This window comes from Ctenopharyngodon idella, chromosome 19, assembly GCF_019924925.1.
Source record: "Ctenopharyngodon idella isolate HZGC_01 chromosome 19, HZGC01, whole genome shotgun sequence".
NCBI lineage: Eukaryota > Metazoa > Chordata > Actinopteri > Cypriniformes > Xenocyprididae > Ctenopharyngodon > Ctenopharyngodon idella.
The window spans coordinates 24,027,481-24,047,792 of NC_067238.1; the positions used below are offsets into that span (position 1 = coordinate 24,027,481).

At 39.4% G+C, this 20,312-nt stretch overlaps 1 protein-coding gene across 6 annotated transcripts in view; it reads left to right on the plus strand.

Annotated features, from left to right (window-relative positions):
• atxn1a (ataxin 1a) overlaps positions 1–20,312 on the plus strand; it is a 109,444-nt gene extending 89,132 nt beyond the window's left edge. For all 6 annotated transcript variants that reach the window (XM_051871822.1, XM_051871823.1, XM_051871821.1 and 3 more), the window contains 2 exons: positions 8,547–10,644; positions 11,784–20,312. In XM_051871822.1, the coding sequence (XP_051727782.1) occupies positions 8,863–10,644; positions 11,784–12,344 (2,343 nt within the window). In that variant the 5' untranslated portion in view covers positions 8,547–8,862 and the 3' untranslated portion in view covers positions 12,345–20,312. The remainder of the gene's footprint in view (positions 1–8,546; positions 10,645–11,783) is intronic.

Sequence of the window (20,312 nt, forward strand, 5' to 3'; positions counted from 1 at the left end):
TATTATACCATTTTTTTAAACTATAGTGAATAAACTATATTAATGAATGAAATGTTCAAGGTTTCTGAATAAATTTTGGTTTGACTGTATTTAATTATAAATGTATAGTAATTTTATGTTTTTTTTACATAATTATATTATTTATTGTTATAAGTATATATCTTTTATATTTATATATTTATCTATATAATATGATCTTATATAAGTATATATATATATTTTTAAGTATACATATCTATACTTTATATATATTTTTTCAATTTTTATATAACTTATGTTTTAAATCATATAATATATATATATATATATATATATATATATCATTTTAAATGTGAAAAAATAAAAGTAAAAAAAATAGGGCCCAATGTATTCTGTGTTAATATGAAGGAATTTGGCGTATTGATTTTTCACAGATGTTTTATCCGTATTTTGAATTACCCTTTGCATTATGTTGTGATTAAAGGAAATGTCTGAAACTGAACGGATAATGTCCTTTCAGAAAATTACAGTTTTTACACTACAATTACCGAAAAATTTCAAAATATATCAGTTTTTAGAACTACACTAATATTTCATGTAGTTTCTCAATTAATATAACATGATCACAAACCATGTTTAATAATTATACAAGAATAGTGAAAATAATTTTATTTGAACTATAGCTTGACATATATAATATAAAAATAAATGCAATACATTATTTATAATTCCTTCCATTGTTTTATTTTTATTGTGATAGTTTTTTCCAAATCTAAAATATTTTTGCATTTTAAATCAATGCGTTCAGTTATGTGCACACAGTTTCATTCTTGTCAATAATGCGGTGGTTATATTGACTTAAACCTTGTCATCCTCACGGTCATCTCCCATTGACCCACTAATGCAGCCCACAGAGCTCTTTGGATGACATGTATTGTTGTGGTTTGTTATTGCGGTGCAAGTGGGGTTTTATGAAGAGAAATGCATTCGGAGAGCCCATGCTTCCTCTCGTTCATGGTTGTGTTAGATAGATTCACAGTGAATGTCTTTGATTAATGTCTCTGATTTGTCCCCGCAGTTCTCCGTGGCTCTGAGGCCCCGGGGACGTGATTCATAGTGTTGCCAGGGCTGATGGAGGACAATAAGTTTAGGTTTCAGGTCATCTGATACTGTTCCTAGTGCGCTCAGCAAGATCCAGCTGACAAGGCTTTTATACTGCAGTCTCTCTCTCTCTCTCTCAACTCTCACTACGCTCTTAGTTTACAGTTAGGAAGCAGTGGAGGTGTGTGTCTGAGTGTGTGTGTGTTGTGTGTGTATGTGTTAATGTGTATTTGAATGAGCCTCTGTGCTGGTCTTCTGTTGCTATGTGCTTGCTGTTTTACAAAGTGTGTGTGTGTGTGTGTGTGTGTGTGTAGGTGTAGCATAGTGTTCTCGCTAATGTAGGTCAGTAGATTGTTCGCTCCCTCCCTGCTGTGTGTGTGTCTGTGTGTGTGTGTTGGGTTTAATCCTGAGGGATAAGCAGGCAGGGCTGAGAGGACCCAACTGTGAAAGATTAGGACTTGGCTTTCCCCGGGATACCACAGCGACACACTGAGGCATGGTTGTGTGTGTGTGTGTGTGTGTGTGTGTGTGTGTGTGTGTGTGTGTGTGTGTGTGTGTGTGTTTGTGTGTTTGTACACAAAATACAAGCCATTGGCATCAGTGTCATTAATCCTAACTGGCTCCCTGCAGTATCAGACATTCATTAAAGAATTGTGTAAGCTGCAGTCAGTTGAGTTGAGAATATACTATGCCCTCCCTCTCTCTCTCTCGTACTATGGTTTTCTTTCTCTTTTGCTCTGCTTTTCTTTGTAATATAGTTACTGCATGCTTTCATAGTATGTACTAAATAAGGATGAGTCACGGTTGTCCATGGAGGTTGCTGCCTATAATATTATCTGTCAGTTTGATGGACTGAGTTGTAATATTTTTTTTCCCTCTGAAACTTTTCCAATCCATGGTGTTGGTGCTGGAAAGAGTTTAAACTATATATTTTGTTTTGTTTTTGTACTGTTGATTATTTTCTCATTCAAATTTTTGAGTTATATTTTTTGCCTTTATTGGATGGGTGGAGTCAAGTGGAGATAGTAAGTGATAGGAGAGGAGAGAAGGACACAGGATCAGAAATGAACCTTAAGCTGGGACTTGAACTTGGCAAATAACTTTTCCATTAACTTTTTTTTTCAGATATATGTTATAATGTCATTTAATTATACATGCAAATTCATTTATTATATATATTGTATATACATATCTGTATACTATTATATAACAATATTATATGTTATATTGACATGTAATAATGTTAATATGTTATATTGTGTTATTATATGTTATGTAATATACAGTTGCAATAAACAGTATGTGAACCACTTGCAGAATCTGTGAAAATGTGAATAATTTTAACAAAATAAGAGAGAAATTATGCAAAATGCATGTTATGTTTTGTTTAGTACTGTCCTGAGTAAGATATTTTACATAAAAGATGTTTATATATATATATAGTCGACAAGCAAAAAAAATAGCTGAATTTATTAAAATAACCCCGTTCAAAACTATTGATTCTTAATACTGTGTGTGGTTACCTGGATGATCAACAACTGTTTTTTTTTTTTGTTGTTTGTTTTTTTTTGTGATGGTTGTTCTTTAGTCTCTTGTTTGTCCTGAACAGTTAAACTGCCCAATGTTCTTCAGAAAAATCCTCCAAGTCCTGCAGATTCTTCAGTTTTCAATGATTTTTTGCATATTTGAACCCTTTCCAGCAGTGACTGTATGATTTTGAGATCCATATTTTTCACACTGAGGACAACTGAGGGACTCAAACACAACTATTAAAAAAGGTTCAAACATTTACTGATGGAAACACGATGCATTAAGAGCCTGGGGGTGCAATTTTTTTTATTTTGTTTAATTTTTTTTTTTATTTAGTACTGCCCTTCAGAAGCAACAGAATATACTTGCATGTTTCCTAGAAGAAAAATTAAGTAAAATTTACCTTGATATTCAAATTCGAAAGTTTTCACCCCCCAGCTCTTAATGCATCGTGTTTCCTTCTGGAGCATCAGTGAATGTTTGAACATTTTTTAATAGTTGTGTTTGAGTCCCTCTATTGTCCTCAGTGTGAAAAAAAATGGATCTCAGAATCATACAGTCACTGCTGGAAAGGGTTCAAATATGTAAAAAATGCTTGAAAACTGAAGAATCTGCATTTGGCAGTTTAACTGTTCACGACAAACAAGGGACTCATGAACAACCATCACAAAACAAAAAAACAGTCGTAGATCATCCAGGTGACGACACACAGTATTAAGAATCAGTGGTTCACAAACTTTTAAATGGGGCCATTCCATTCAGCTATTTTTTTTTTTTTTTCTTGTTGACTATATATAAACGTCTTTTATGTAAAATATCTCACTCAAGACTGTACTAAATAAAAAATAACATGCATTTTGTATGATCTCTCTTTCAAATTATTCACATTTTCACAGATTCTGCAAGGGGTTTCCAAATTTTTTCTTGCAACTGTATATATTAATTTTAATCACCTTTTTGCTTTTGGTAGTTCAATTAAATAGTCTTGCGGTGTGACAATTTTTAGAATTTTTAGAATTAGGAATACTCCATATATTTTCACAATTGATATGAGATGATAAAAACCACAGTTAATAATTATAAAAGATGCTTAAAAAATGTTTTATACACTATTTGATATCATATTTTTTTGCTTTTGTTTTGTTTTATTTTTGTTTTGTTACTGTTTTTGAATGAGAAAATATCAACCTTTTTTTTTTTTTTTTTTTTTTTTTTTTTTGAGGTACTTCTCCTCTTTTGTCCACAGTGACAAAACACAGTACTGAATGCAGTAAAGAACTGTCTTCTTGATTGTTGTTGAAGTGCATTATCTAGGTATGCAGGTGTGCAGCATCAGTACATTCTTGGAAATGTACGTTCTACATGTACTTTGACCTATGACGTGCTAACAACAACCACAAAAACGTACTGAAATGTTAAAACAAGTAAATATACAACAAGTACAGTTTAACCAAAGGGACATTTCTTGGTACCTATAGTAGTTAAACATGAAAAGAGCTACCCAGCTCACAGTTCTCTGCTACTTTTTTCACCACAGTTTTCATAACTTATTGATTGTACTTTTTGCATAATATGTGGCTGAGAAGTATGCATATTCAGATGCAAAAGAGTGTCTTTGGTTGTGCTTTGATTCATGGGAAGCATATATCATATGCTCTTGCAGGCAGAGACTAAATCAAGATGTAGATCATACATCAAACTAGGAACAATGAATCACTGATTACCATTTTAATCAGTTTTCAAAAATAATCTCATTATAAAGGTTTTAGTTCAAGGACCTGGCAGAGACCCGTTTAAACCTCTAGAAATGCCTTTAGAGTAAGTTATAATACCATCTGGATAATATTGTCATCTACCATGCATGATTACTTAAATCATTAATTAAAATGATTATGATAATTGGGTTATTAACATGCTTGATTGCCCTTGTCTGATGCAAATTATGGTAAAGGAAAAAGACTTAGAAGAGAGGTTGGGGGTGGTGCAAAGAGAGATGAAAAGATATATGTGCCAAAGAGGAGGAATGAGAGTGTAACGGATGGGGGGTGAAAAGTAGGGGAAAAAAGAGGCAGGAAATACTGATTGAGAGAGTGCTGAGAATAAACACCCTGCTCAATGTCAATAGCGTCAATCAATAATGTTCAGCTGTTGTGTAACCTTTCTACACTACTTTGACTTAAGAGCAAACAGAGAGGACATGCTCCTGCTGTTTGTAATCAGCTGAGGGCTGTTGTGTCTGCTTTAAGTGATGACATGACCTTTGTGAACCTGAACATATAAAACTATCAGTATTTTGTATGGTTTCTTATTTTAAAACAGAGTCTGATGATATGAAGTTTGACAGGCACGCTATAGTGATATAGTGATGCTATCAGATGTAATACCATAGAAATTGATATATATTATGGTTCTAAATGATTACCATATTCATATACTATGGCGTTTATCTGGTTTTTCATGGTACATACTTCAAAGAATACCATAGTATTGCTATGTCCAAACAAGCATAGTATTACCATTGTGCAGTGGTATAGTGCATCATATAGTAATACCATGGTACTTGCATAGAACTACCATCTGATACCTGTTACTCCAAGATACATCCAAAAATACTATAAGGCTACCATGGTACTTGTCCAAAAGGTATTGGTAGTACTGTGGTATTTTATGGTATTCTGTAAATGTAGTATTTTACTAAAACACCACAGTATTAGGGCTCTTTCACACAGAACGCATCTTTGCATCTAAAATGTGATCCAATAACGGAAATAACAGAAATAACCAAACAGCAGAACAGATAGATACTATATTTGACATGGAAAAAAGAAAATAATCGCACTGACTATCTGGACACAGCCACTATGAGCACCTCCTCCGCTATGTAGCCTTCAAATAAAACAGTTGCCATGCCAACTTGCTACTGTAAACAGAAGCTCACAATGCTTGCCCGGTCTCCGGGGTCATCTGATTGGTCCGCTGTTATGGAACTGACATTGATGAGCGGCGCTGCATGTAAAAGTTGAAATTCTTTTAATTTGACATGGCGTCTTAAAAACGCGACGTTCATGAGACGCAAGCGCAACGGTCATACACATCCGTCTAGCATGTGTTTACGTAGAAAAACAATGGAAAAGTAGCGCACTGGAATGGAAAAACATGTTCTGTGTGAACGGCCCCTTACTGTGGTGCCATGTCCAGTAAACCATGGAGAATTTTGCCTCCAAAAACACAATGCTAGCATTGTACATCTCCTAAAACATCATGGTAATACTATGGTACATTTACACAAGTAACTAAGTGTTGTATACACACAAAAAAGTAAGCAGCTATACAGACCAGCTTAAAGGGTAGGTTTCCCATACAGCAGAATCCGCCTGCTCTTTTATAGCATCATGCACTGCGACACTTGTTAAATCATCAGGGCCTGTTTATCATGCAAAACCACCCTCCCACCAGTTCTGGACAACAGACGCAGCTGAATGGATCCAATCAATAGAGCTCAGGGAGAAATGTCAAACAAGCCATAACACTGCACAACATCACTGTTTTGTCACGTGTATCCCCATACACTCTGGAGTGGGATGGAGAAGAAAAAGGGACTGGCTTCCTACTTTGATGGAGAGCTCTTAAGGATCACATCAAATCCAAATAGACAGTATTTAATTTCCTAATACACTAATGCATTAATTAATTAATTAGTGCATGTTATTCCTAAGAAAAAACATTTGTGTTTGCAGTCTTGCGTCAAAATGTGACGTGCTTCATCTCTGTTTCCTTTCGTTTGATGTCACCTAAGCCATGTGGGCAGTCGGTTAATGTAGTCCTCTAATACTGACAGCAAGTCAATTCGCCAATTCAAATCTAGCTCCATTATGCCATATAAACACCCACTTTTCACAATTCAGACAATTCATGATGGTTAAAATAGTCCCTGCCTACACTTTTTTTGTCTTTGAATATCTTTTTTTTTTTTGGAAAAATGACTCATTACAGAAGTAAAATGGGTTACTTTAAGATGTTTATATCACAATTTCAGAGTATAGTACAAACCCGATTCCAAAAAAGTTGGGACACTGTACAAATTGTGAATAAAAAAGGAATGCAATGATGTGGAAGTTTCAAATTTCAATATTTTATTCAGAATACAACATAGATGACATATCAAATGTTTAAACTGAGAAAATGTATCATTTTAAGGGAAAAATAAGTTGATTTTAAATTTCATGGCATCAACACATCTCAAAAAAGTTGGGACATGTTTACCACTGTGTGGCATCCCCTCTTCTTTTTATAACAGTCTGCAAACGTCTGGGGACTGAGGAGACAAGTTGCTCAAGTTTAGGAATAGGAATGTTGTCCCATTCTTGTCTAATACAGGCTTCTAGTTGCTCAACTGTCTTAGGTCTTCATTGTCGCATCTTCCTCTTTATGTTGCGCCAAATGTTTTCTATGGGTGAAAGATCTGGACTGCAGGCTGGCCATTTCAGTACCCGGATCCTTCTTCTACGCAGCCATGATATTGTAATTGATGCAGTATGTGGTCTGGCATTGTCATGTTGGAAAATGCAAGGTCTTCCCTGAAAGAGACGACATCTGGATGGGAGCATATGTTGTTCTAGAACTTGTATATACCTTTCAGCATTGATGGTGCCTTTCCAGATGTGTAAGCTGCCCATGCCACATGCACTCATGCAACCCCATACCATCAGAGATGCAGGCTTCTGAACTGAGCGCTGATAACAACTTGGTTTGTCCTTGTCCTCTTTAGTCCGGATGACATGGCGTCACAGTTTTCCAAAAAGAACTTCAAATTTTGATTCGTCTGACCACAGAACAGTTTTCCACTTTGCCACAGTCCATTTTAAATGAGCCTTGGCCCAGAGAAAACGCCTGCGCTTCTGGATCATGTTTAGATATGGCTTCTTTTTTGACCTATAGAGTTTTAGCTGGCAATGGCGAATGGCACGGTGGATTGTGTTCACCGACAATGTTTTCTGGAAGTATTCCTGAGCCCATGTTGTGATTTCCATTACAGTAGCATTCCTGTATGTGATGCAGTGCCGTCTAAGGGCCCGAAGATCACGGGCATCCAGTATGGTTTTCCGGCCTTGACCCTTACGCACAGAGATTGTTCCAGATTCTCTGAATCTTTGGATGATATTATGCACTGTAGATGATGATAACTTCAAACTCTTTGCAATTTTTCTTTGAGAAACTCCTTTCTGATATTGCTCCACTATTTTTCGCCGCAGCATTGGGGGAATTGGTGATCCTCTGCCCGTCTTGACTTCTGAGAGACACTGCCACTCTGAGAGGCTCTTTTTATACCCAATCATGTTGCCAATTGACCTAATAAGTTGCAAATTGGTCCTCCAGCTGTTCCTTATATGTACATTTAAATTTTCCGGCCTCTTATTGCTACCTGTCCCAACTTTTTTGGAATGTGTAGCTCTCATGAAATCCAAAATCAGCCAATATTTGGCATGACATTTCAAAATGTCTCACTTTCAACATTTGATATGTTATCTATATTCTATTGTGAATAAAATATAAGTTTATGAGATTTGTAAATTATTGCATTCCTTTTTTATTCACAATTTGTAGATGAGCCTCCAGTCTAATTTGTGATTGTGTGTTGCATGATGGTGAATGTGTTACTTGCTTCAAATAGGCCCTGAGTGCAGAGTGCCAGTTCATTATTAATGATGCTCACACTGTGTGTTCCATCTTGCCCTACAGGGGGTCCACTTACATACTCCAAACACACACGCTATGAGTGTTATCCACAAGATACTGATGCCCACTCCCATGTATAGTGATATTTTAAAAAGCTGTTGAATGCACTGAACTAGCTTTTTACTTTAAGCTGTCTTGACAGTTTATAGGCCTGTTTTAAAACAGAAATAACCTTAATGATGTGTGTGCTTATTTTTCAGGTTCTTCTTGCAGTCCTGGAGACTCGCTCTCAGAGGGAAATGATTCCACATGAATTGCATGGACCGCTCTCCCACAGCAGGTGTGACTTCCATTGCTTAAGACTGAAATCTGTGTCCATCCAACCTTAGGCACAGGACATATCCCCTATCACCACCACTCTCCTCTCTACCCCATCCCCATTCTCGCTCCGAGCCAATCAGTGGGAGGGCACACTCTGTTAGCAAGACAAACTGAGACCAAGAGGGAGAGGAAAAGAGCCAAAAACGCCAGGGGGAAGAAACATCCAGAAATTGTGGTACAAGATTCTCAGACACCATGAAGTCAAATCAGGAGCGGAGCAATGAATGCCTGCCCCCAAAAAAGCGTGAAATCCCAGCAAGCACTCTGCCCTCAGAGGATAGGCCCATGGTGATGGCGCCTGCAAGTGAGAGCCAGCGTGGGGGGAACCTGGCCTGGCTTGCCAGTCTGGCAAGCGGGCATGACAGAGGGAGGCTGCACATCAGCACCTCCGCAGAACCCGATGGGCCTCAATACAAACCGTTGTCGGCCACGGCTGATAGCACACCTTCCTCATCCACTCACTCAACCAGAGCTCCACCTGCAGTGACCACAATACCTGCAGTGTACACGTCACCCCACGGCACCATCCAGTACACACCCCTGCCTCCCAATCTACATTTCATCAGCTCTCCATACTCTGCACCATATGCTGGCTACATCTCCCCCCTAGTTCCCCATTCGGCTGCCACCACTACCACACAACGTGATGTTTATGCCAGCACCTCCATTTCTCCAGCATCCAAAATTGACCAGCACCACCATTTGGGCCGTTCAGGCCTGGTCACAACTGACAACACCTCTTCAGCCCACTCCACCCAATATGTCCAAATTGCTGGTTCTCCTCTAAGCGTATCCCCTCGGACTGCACAATCACCCCATGCTCACTTGCCTCTACACCTACACCCTCACCACACGCTCCCCCTCAGTGGCCCCTCGCAGGTCTTAGTTCAGTACGGAGATGGACTTTTACCCAAGAGGGAGGAGACAAGGCCCAGGGAGGTGCTGAATGGAGAGCTGGAAAAGAACAGACGCTTTGGTCCATCTCCCGAGTCCAGTGCAGGGAAGCAGGGCAGCACTGCCAAAGGGGGTTCCTCCTCCCATCAGCACCAGATTCACCAGCAGCAGAGCCCACATCACTATGAGGCTCGGCATGTGGTGCTGCCTGCTGAATATGCGCAGGACAGTGCAGCCTTGCGGACCTCGTTGGTGCTGGTTCCAAACAGTCATAGCTCCAGTGTTGCTGATCCCGGAGGTACACCGGACAAGCTGCCTCCCCCAACATCCCACACTGAAAAAGGAGGGATTTGTGCAGGCAAACCTGTGTCCCGCAGTTCCTCCTCTGCCTCCCTTCCTTTTCCTCCTCCCCCTCCACCTGTGGACAATCTGAAGGGAGCAGTTACCACACTGTCTCCCCATGCAGTTATCCAGACCACGCATAACACCACAGAGTCACTCTCCCTGGGCCTCCCCTCCACCAATTTCTACCCCACCCAGCAGCCCATCATTGGTTACATTGCCGGCACAGGGCACCAGCAACCTCTCAGCTACCACACCAGCCTACCCCAGCACCTGGTCATCCCTGGAACTCAGCCGGTCATCATCCCAGTAAGTGGAACGGAAGCTACTGCTACATCGACCACGACGCCCTTGTCTGCGCCACTGCCCCATGCTTTCGTCACCTCAACGGCCCCCAAAATGGAGAATTTTGAACCTCCGGCCCCATACCCCCACCCTGCCGCAGCTGTGGTTCAAGCCCAGTTGCATCTGCCTGTGGTTCCGGCCCCTGCCAGCCTGCTGACGACTCCACCACCACCCTCAGCCCCTTCACTGCCCCCTTACTTCACGAAGGGCTCCATCATCCAGTTGGCAGATGGGGAACTGAAGCGGGTGGAGGACCTGAAGACGGAGGATTTCATTCAGAGTGCTGAGATCAGCAATGAGCTGAAGATTGACTCCAGCACTGTAGAGCGCATCGACAGCAGTCATACACCTAACTTCGCTATTATACAGTTTGCTGTAGGAGAGCATCGCTCACAGGTGGGATAATATATTTTTGCTTTACAGTTGTTGTAGAAATGTTTGATGACAAATGTGAGCAATTATTTCCCATATACACTAAGGATAAGGGTGGGCGATATATCCATAGAAATAACAGTAGAAATCTGTCAAATGGTATGACTTTTTAAAGCATCATTGTACAAAACTTCCGGCACATGGTAGTAAAAGAGTTTATAAGAAAAAATAAGTTGACCCTTGGCTAAGCCCCTATGTAACTACAGTATATTGTTATCAAAAAATGTTTTCTAGAATATATATTTTTTGTTTATATTGCCCACCCCTATAAACAGACAGTACAGGTTGTCTTTTTGCTACATAACTATTGCAATGACTTATCAAATACTCGTATGTATGTTTATAGTGTATATTTTTATGGAGTTTTTATTATTAGGTATATACAGTGCTTTTTTTATTATCATTCACATTAGAATCACATGTGTTTGAATCCTGCTGTCTTAAGAGGTGGAATTACAGTGGAAATATATGCCAATATATTTTGCCCCTTAAGACATGTTTATAATATGCAGATGGTATCCAAAGATGGCTAATTTAATTTCATATTTAACAGTGCTCATTGGCAAAAATCTTTGCACCTTTTACTAATGCCCAGGCATCTTCTTTACTTTGTTACATCTTTCATGCATTTTTATCATCTCAGTTTGAATAACCATATGATAGTCATTAAGTTTATTTTTTATATGCTTTGAGGCTGTGAATGTCCACCTATATGAACTCCACCTGCACTCAATCAGTGTAACTAGATGTGGGGTAAATTGGCAGCTGAAATCATCTCCCTGTTCCATAATCCCTCCCCTGGCTGTCCCCATGGCATCTTTGTTTAGTTTGTGTGGGATTCACTGGCAGAATTGAGTCATTCCTTATTTCTGCTTCCTTCTGTTGTACTGTGAGTAGGCTGTATGAAAAATCTGCTTCATTTGTCTGGGAGTTGAGATGGGGCCACCCACTCAAAAGCAGTTCTAAAGTCTGTCAGTTTGAGAGGCGCTGATTAACAGATGCTATTTAGCAAAGGCCTTCATTCATATCATCAGGCATTTGTGCATGACTTCTACTGTATGAATTCCATGTCCTCTCTTTTTGCCTCCCTTTTTCTCTTGCAGGTCAGCGTGGAGGTTCTAGTAGAGTATCCTTTCTTTGTGTTCGGCCAGGGCTGGTCATCCTGTTGTCCGGAACGGACTAGCCAGCTGCTCGAGTTGCCATGCACCAAGCTTTCAGTGGGTGACGTCTGCATCTCCCTCACTCTGAAAAACCTGAGGAACGGCTCCATTAAGAAGAGCCAGGGGCAAGTCTTGGATGCGCCTACCCTCGGTCCACCCCTTAAATCACCCAAAGCACTCTCAAGCGGCACGCGTGGAGGTGTTCGGCACACAGAACAGGAAAATGGACTTGGGCAGTGTGTAGGTCAGGGAGGTGGAGGCGGTCAAGGCAATAGAGAGAATGGAGAACTGAGGTTTGGCGAAAGAGACATCTGCAAAGCACCACCGCTCACTGAATCTGAGTCCAGCGGTAAACCCACAGGCCGTAAAAGGAGGTGGTCGGCCCCTGAGGGCCGCAAAGTAGAAAATCCTGAAGGAGAGCCTCCTTTAACGTTCCCCAAGCCTTCCTTCATCCCTCAGGAGGTTAAAATCAGTATCGAAGGCAGATCAAATATTGGCAAGTGAATGCGCATTGGACTGTCAGATTTTAAAAGCAAAATTTGCCCTCAGAATGTTTTTTTTGTTTTGTTTTTTTTCTGATTTGATTTTCTATCCAGATTACTTTACTTAAAGGCTAAATTAACTCAGTATGTACATAATCACTTCTAACATTGTAATAGATGCATTCAATATTACACAGACAATTGGTGCAATTCATTTGATTGGTAAATTCAGGGCAGATGTAGTACAAGGTGAGAAGGTTATGAGACACCTGAGCACTGCATGGTATCCTGAAGGCTTTAGTATATACAATCAGTCACAGCTAACAAAGCTAAGCCTCTCTAGTCTCTTACCTATGATATACTTTATTTTTATTTATTTTATTTTATTTTTTTGGCCCAGACAAACTTGGTTCAACTATACCTAGTGGCAATTAAAACATTCGCCTGCTGAGTGAACCTAAAAATGTTAGCAAGGGATGATAAACAACTGGTGTGAATAACATTGCTAATGGTGGCAGAACGGAAATCACTCCTCCACTGGTTGCAGGAGTTTACATGATGTCAGCCATCTTGTTTAACTGTGACTAAAAGAGACTATCCAAATCAATCCTAACAATATAGAGCAGCATCGTCAGCGCAGTTAGACTAGCATAGATTATATTAACATTTATTGAAATGCAAGAAGAGGTTTCCAAATACTATGGTACAGGCCAAGAGAGATGATGTCATTGAGCGGGGACAGTTGGTCCATAGAAAGACGAAACTATCATTTTAAACAGGGAAGATGGACAAGTCTATTTTTATATATCCAACTGTCTAACCTTTTATTTAACTATTTTTGTAGTTTTGCATGTTTTAATTTTCTGTCTCACTTTTCAAACCCTCCTATCATACCTGATGGGTAGATTTTTCTAGGTTTTTTTTTTCTTTTCTTTTTTTTCTTTGTGATGAATGTGTAAACCTTGCAATCAGGGGTTATTTTTTTTACTTAGACACAGGATGGGTTCTTGTCTATATATATATATATATATATATAGATGCATGTATGTTTCTTGATGCATACAAACACAATGGAGAGTAGTCCCTTGTTTTTCGTGCGGTCTCGTCTGTTTTTTGTTCAAACAAAAGAAAGTAGATTATTTCAAAAGAAAGAGAGCGAAAGTTGTCTGAGGAGGATGAGATGAGTGTCCTGAAGCACTTAGTTAACACACCTGTCATGCTCACTAGCTGATAGTCAACTGAGTCAAATGATGATTATTATTATATTAATTACTATTATTATTATTATTATTATTATTGCTACTTCTATTTTCTGTTGATCTATAAACATTAACACAGTGCTGTATGCTATATCATGAATTGGATGTTGTGTGGCACTCTGTGGGAAGGTGATAGCTCACGAGGGTCGCTATGAAAGGATGAATGTAACAGTTGATGAAAGAGCAAACAATGAGATTTTGTCCCCAAGAGGACTGCTCTAAAGGAAGCACTTTTTTCATTGCGTTTGATTGGCTTAGCCATCTCAAGCAAGCTGACAGCTTGAGTAAAGACGGGCACAAGAGGCCGTGACCCGTTAAACAACTGCCATTTAAGTCATTTAAAGCAAAAAGAGTCATATGAAAGTGTGAATGCAGATGGAAATAAATACAGAGACTGTTTATATATTTACAAGAGATGTGAGAGATGAAAGTGAGAAACTCTGGCTACAGAAATTTTTGGAGGATCGAAGGGTGTCATATACCTGTTTGTTAGCAATGTATGTGGTCGTGCACGCATGTGAGTTCGTGTGCATCTGCGCACGGGCTTATACACGCATAAATACGTACACGGTTACGGTAATTTTCAATCATGTTGAAATATGTCATGTATTTTTTGTACATTAACATGTATAGAACTGCATATGCTATATCTATCTTACTGTATGAGAGCGTAAGACTACATGAGCACGTTTTTAGTCCCGTCCCCCAAGACACTGACTCATCGAACGTATGTGAAAACAGTCATGTAGTAATTTCAGTGATCTGTAGAATATTTGTGTGAGTGTTGCGTGAGTGTTTGTGTGTGCGTGTGCGTGTGTGTGTGTGTGTGTACATACCACACATATTATAAATAGATATTTAAGTTCTACTTAAGAGAATATTGCAATTTGCACATCTGGAGAGATAGTAACATGATTTATTTTTGTTTTCTGCCAGCACAGGACAGGGCCGAAAACTCAATTTTTACTGAAATGTAGCAGTTTCTTGACATGTTTGCTTGGTTCGCAGGTCTGTTGGGTTCATTTTCATTAGGAAAACAAGAAAGAACCTTTTCGGGGGGTTCGAATTACACACAAACACATGAAGCAGGATTGTATACGGTGCTGTGTCGAGGCATTTGCTTCGTAGGTATGGATGAAGTCATAGCCTGTAGCCTGCATACTTGTCGAGTCATTCGAGCGGCCACACTCAAGTTAGCTTGGGTAGGTGAAGATCTGGCAGGAAGATGGGTAGTAGTAGAAAGTAAAAGATGCATGGATGGATGGATGGATTTAATGAGTGGTGGAGGGTGGGTGAGTGCACCCCATATACAATTTGAAAATGCTTTATTTTTTTATAATAAAACAGGGTTTCTCAGATCAACACCACAATCGTGCATTTTTTCTTTTTTTTCCATTTGACATGGCGTCTTTGTCCCTTTGTAATGTGTTTTAGTTTTACTTAGATTGTATGTGTGGATGTATCTGCTTCAACCAATCAAACTTGATATTTTCATTGTGTTTATTTTTTGGGCCAAAAGGTAGAAACAAGATGTGATATTGTTTGTCCAATGAACCACCCCAAGAACATGACTGTCAATGGCGAATCGGTCTTGCATTCGTTTTGTTTTTCTTATCTTTCACTGTTGTTCTTCTCTTGATCAGTGTTTCATTGCTTCGATCATTTTACAGTCTGCCTCCTTCTGGTTGCACAGTGCGGTTCCACGTACACGAGAAGCATTCCGAACAACGGCACGTAGCAATAACCCTTAGTCTCTAGTGCTGAACCAAAAAAAAAAACAAACAAACAGAGAACCGGACATCAATGCCAGATCTTCTGTTCGACCTCAGCAAGCTGTTTTTTATCCTCTTTAGGTTGATTTGCGGTTTGCACATCCAGCCCTCAGTATCTTCAGGGAGAAATGTAAATTAATATGCAGTGACAGAGTCTGTCCCCTCCTAGCCGTCTTAACCCATAATCGATAGTGACCTCCAGATCCTCTTCAGGTGCCCATACAGAACCAGTACGCCTCTCTCAGAGTATGTTTACCCAACCGCAACCGTTAGCTACCTTCTGTTGCCTGGCATGTACGTGCGACCTCTTTTTCACCCAGCACACCCGCTATAGTTGAAGAACGTTGTTTTCTTTTCTCTTTTTATCTGTCTTTCTCTCTCTCATTCATAGCCATAGAACCTTGACAGTATTTGTGATGGAGTTTCATATTGCCTAGCCTGTCGAAATTAGTTTTTTTTGTGGGGTCAAATATGACAGTAATTCACTTGTAACAGTAATACTCACCTAGCATACAAGTCAATGTGAATTGACATTTGAACCCATTTTGCTTCCATAATGTGATGTATTCCAGTTAAACAGAATATTCAATCAAGAATAGTGGGCTTTTCATATCAGAATGAATATGAGTTTGCTAAAACAATACCTAAATAGCTGGTTGGTTAAGATTATCCAATAGCCTGTGTAACAGACATAGGCCGGTAAGAGCTATGCGTGTAAACCTCACTCCCCTGATCTCAAGAAGTGCTCTAGCGACTGACGCTAGAGACTGCGGTCTTTAGCCTCCTTGTTAGAGCGCCCGACTCCCATGCCTGCGGACCAGGGTTTGAGTCCCGCTTAGAGCGGGTGGTTCGAACAGGAGGGGTTACATTGGTGCCGTGACCCGGATGGGAGTGAGGTTTAGGGGGGTGAGTGTAACGGATGTAAGCCGATAAGAGCTATGCGTGTAAACCTCACTCCCCTGATCTCAAGAGGTGCTCTATAGACTGCAGTCTTTAGCCTCCTTGTTAGAGTGCCTGACTCCCATGCCTGCGGACCAGGGTTCGAGTCCTGCTTAGAGCGGATGGTTCGAACAGGAGGGGTTACACCTGCCTGGCCTTAGTGATGTCATTGGAAAAATAAAGTTGCTTTAAGTTTTTGCTATTTTTCTTTTCTTTGGAGTACCATGCACCGATGATTCGCTCACAAGAAGACCTGGAATGAGCATTGAGGAAGTAAATAGGTTTGATTTTGATTGATGTTGACTTTAAGTGTCACTTGTTATCAACCAGGAGACAAGCAAGTGTGTATGTTCAGTTTCAGGTATGTTATTTGTTTGCATTTGGAATTGTTACTTGAAGACATTTTGACGTTAATTTGATGTCACTGTTTGTTTATCTGATATTGAGGAACAAGTCCAACTGCAAATGAATTAAATATGCTTGACGTGCGATGACCTGAATGAATGAAACATCACAGATGTTCTGTGCCATCACTTTTGATGGTCATCACAAACAAAGAGAATAAAAGATGCACATGGTACAGCTGGCGGTTTATTGTGCTGATATTGATAGTCTCTTATGACCTCCAGTGCTGAGAGACGAGAAATAAAAGAACATTAAAAGTGGTGGCTGCTGTTTTGACACCTATTTTTTTTTTTAGCGTCAATGTCACATGAAACTCAAACCCCACTGGTGATGTTCTAAACTCTTCTTCTGTTTAAGCTTGACATGTTTCACGCGTAACAGTTTGTGCCATCTGCATGTAGCACTGTTTCTGTGGTTTCCATTCATATACCTTCTCCCACAAATTATATTCTTTGTAGCCTGTGGGTTTTATGATTTTATTTCACTGTTTGTGAGTAAACATGGCAAATATTGTGTTTCACTTTGTTGAAATGTTGCACATTTCTGCTTTTTTTCCCCCCTCAGTGTGTTTCATTTTCTTTGGCAGAGGGGTGAGTTTGCTGTTTCTGACATTATGACAACATCATTTGCTTTTCTGATAAAGGTCAAAATCTTTCCTTGGGCTTACTCAGGGATGGGAAATAGGTGTGAATGTGTGTCGAGGAGGTTGTGTGACCTTTGAAAGGTTTGTGTACATGTAAAGATATATATATATATATATATATACATACATATATTCTTGTGTGTGTTAAACTGCTGTAACCAGAAGCAGTCATTTCATTGGCCCTGTGCTTTGGTTTCCCAAAATGTCTCTACACCATATGAGGCCTTCCTAACACACTCTGTCCGTCTCCGTGTAAGCGTCTGTATCAGTCTGTTTGTCCCCATCACAAGCTGTCTGTCCGTCTGCCTGTTGTCCCTCTGACATCACAAGCCCAGATCCTCACACATGCAAGATACTGAAAAAAGACTGAGAAATGATTCATCGACCTCATCGAAGTGGGGACCACTTTTATAGAAACAAACGAAAACAAAATGCACATTTTTTTGTCATTTATAGAATAGATAGACTTGATAATACTGTTTCAGCACTTTCTAATCCCAAGGAAAATAGGGTGAGAGTATGGTGTCATCGCAGTTTCTCCCCTCCAATACGAATTCCCTCCGTCTCGGCCCGTTCCTGGGTCCAACGGGTTGAGACGACGAGGACAGAGAGTTGAAATAAAGTTTGAATGGTCCTCTACGAACCTGAGATGACTTTACTTTTTGTTGTACTGATGTGTGCTCGAACACCGTCGTTCTGTTTTGTTTTATTTTTATGTTGGTTCTATATTTGACCTTGCTTCATGTACTTTGGACTTTGTACTTTTGCTTCGGTCTCCTCTGTAGCACTCTTTTATCATGGTAGGAGACGAGAGAAAGTGTTTTAATGAATGTTTTTAAGAGAGGCTCTGTGACAGCTCTCTCTCTCTCTCTCTCTCATAAGAGGAGCACCGCTGACAATTTCCTTGTTTTTACTTTCATTTTTCTGGCACAAATGACAAAAAAAAAAAGACGAATGTTGGATTGCGAGTTTCAGCAGTTTGAAAAATAAATCAAAAGTTTTTCTTTTATTGTGGCTCTCATTGAAGAAAAAAAAAACCCTTTATTTTGAGTTTGCTTTTCTTTAAAATTAGTTGTAAAATCAGTCAGGATTTCTCTGTTCAACTTGACTGTTGTTTGACATCTTGTCAATTGTCCAAACAGCTGGATTAATAACCTCAGGCTGAGAATCTTCTACAGGCCCACATTATGGTTTTGTTTCACCCTAACTTGATGTATGGGCTGCTTGATATGGGTATTGTAACTAGTCTTATTGTTAATGCTATAATTGATATATGATCATTCAGCTATATCAGTGCTGGATAGTGAAAGCAGTGCACCGGCCCTCGTCTCTCACGTCGTTTTGGTGAGCCGGTAAACTGACAAACGCTTCCTCAGAGAGAGGTACATCCTGTGTTCTGTCACCCTCATCTGGCCAGGCCTGTCCAGAGTACAAGAATGAGACTCGCGCAACCCTTCTCTGTTGAATCCTGAGGAGTATTTGTCACTGTTGGGTCAAACTGGACACTCAACCATGGTTAACCACTGAGAACTAAACGCCAGGGACGTACTGACCATCACAGGCCGGAACCGACTCGTGTACAGATGCTGTTTTCACATACCCAACGTCACCTTAACACATAGCAATCAACAGCCTTGTAATGTGTGTATTTATCCTTCAGAATTTGTACAACTACACTCTCAAGATAACATATCTTCAAGAAAAAAGGTCATTTTGTAATTCTGGATTTCTTGCCAATGAATGCTTAATAAGATGTCTCTGTAAAATTGTACTCTGTAAAATCTTTTTAGGCCTAATTTTAACATTTCCAGGTATGTTTTGTGTAGATTCTGAATGAATGGTGAAGGTAGTTTCTCATGAATTATCGCCCCGTGATTTTAAAGCTGAGGCCAGATAGACTATTAGCCGGATGTGAAATAACACTATGTACACCTTGTCAGGTGAACAGCGTCCGGTTGTCATCAAATGTGCACGCATGTCCAGCCACCTCTATTTTTTTTTCCTGTTTGTTTTCCCTTTTGAGATTGAAATGTTAAAGAAGTGTTTTGTGATGCACACAGGAAGCCATTGGTCATTCCTCAGGAAGGAGTGGGTTCAGATATAGCAGTAATACCCCAGGCTTGCTGGACTAGAGGTGTTGCAGGTCTTGTCATAAGGAGATTTGAAGTCTTCCATTGGAAGGGAAATGGAAGCTGTTTCTAGTTTCTTTTTTCACTTGCCATTGGGCAGAAAGATCCACGATCATAAAACCTCCTGATTGGACCTTTACCTACTGTTCAAAAAACATTGACTCAGTGGAGGTAGGTTGCCATATTGTCAGTGTTTTGTTTTCTCCATAGTTTCAGTGCTGTGGATTTACTGGACCTATAGTATGTTAGACATCATGTAGAAATGTTGAGCCAGACTGTTAAAGAAAAAATGAATGTCACATCCAATCCTGAGGTTCTATTTTCTTGGAATTGTATTTGAGGATTCTGGCCAGTAGCAAGCGATGGTTGTTGGAAACGGAAGTTGTGTTTTGCACCTTACTTAGTAAAGGAAAATAGATATAAAAAAAATATATAAAGAATAGGACATAATTGTGAAAGGCAATTTATTTGTTCTTTTGGTTCATTTTATTTCCATATGCGTGCATACTCTGTAAGTTGTGTAAAATATTGTACTTGCACTAGCTTTTTTAAGAAAGAAAACTAATATAAAAAAAAAATTGAATTGAAATTCTATTTTCTAATTGTGGTGTGTCTATTTGTAGGATACACTCACGTTGTTTCTTGGATTTTTTGGTCCCTTTCTTTGATGGTGCTTGCCGGTTTTCTAGTTAGAACTTATTTCATTATTCTGAACAACAAAACAATATTTGATTCAGGTTGTGAACAAATTTGTTTAAAAAAGAAATTGTCTGTATACCAGTACAAGTTTATTGTTGCAGTATACACGTACTAATAAAATTACAGTGCCAATTGCAAACTGCA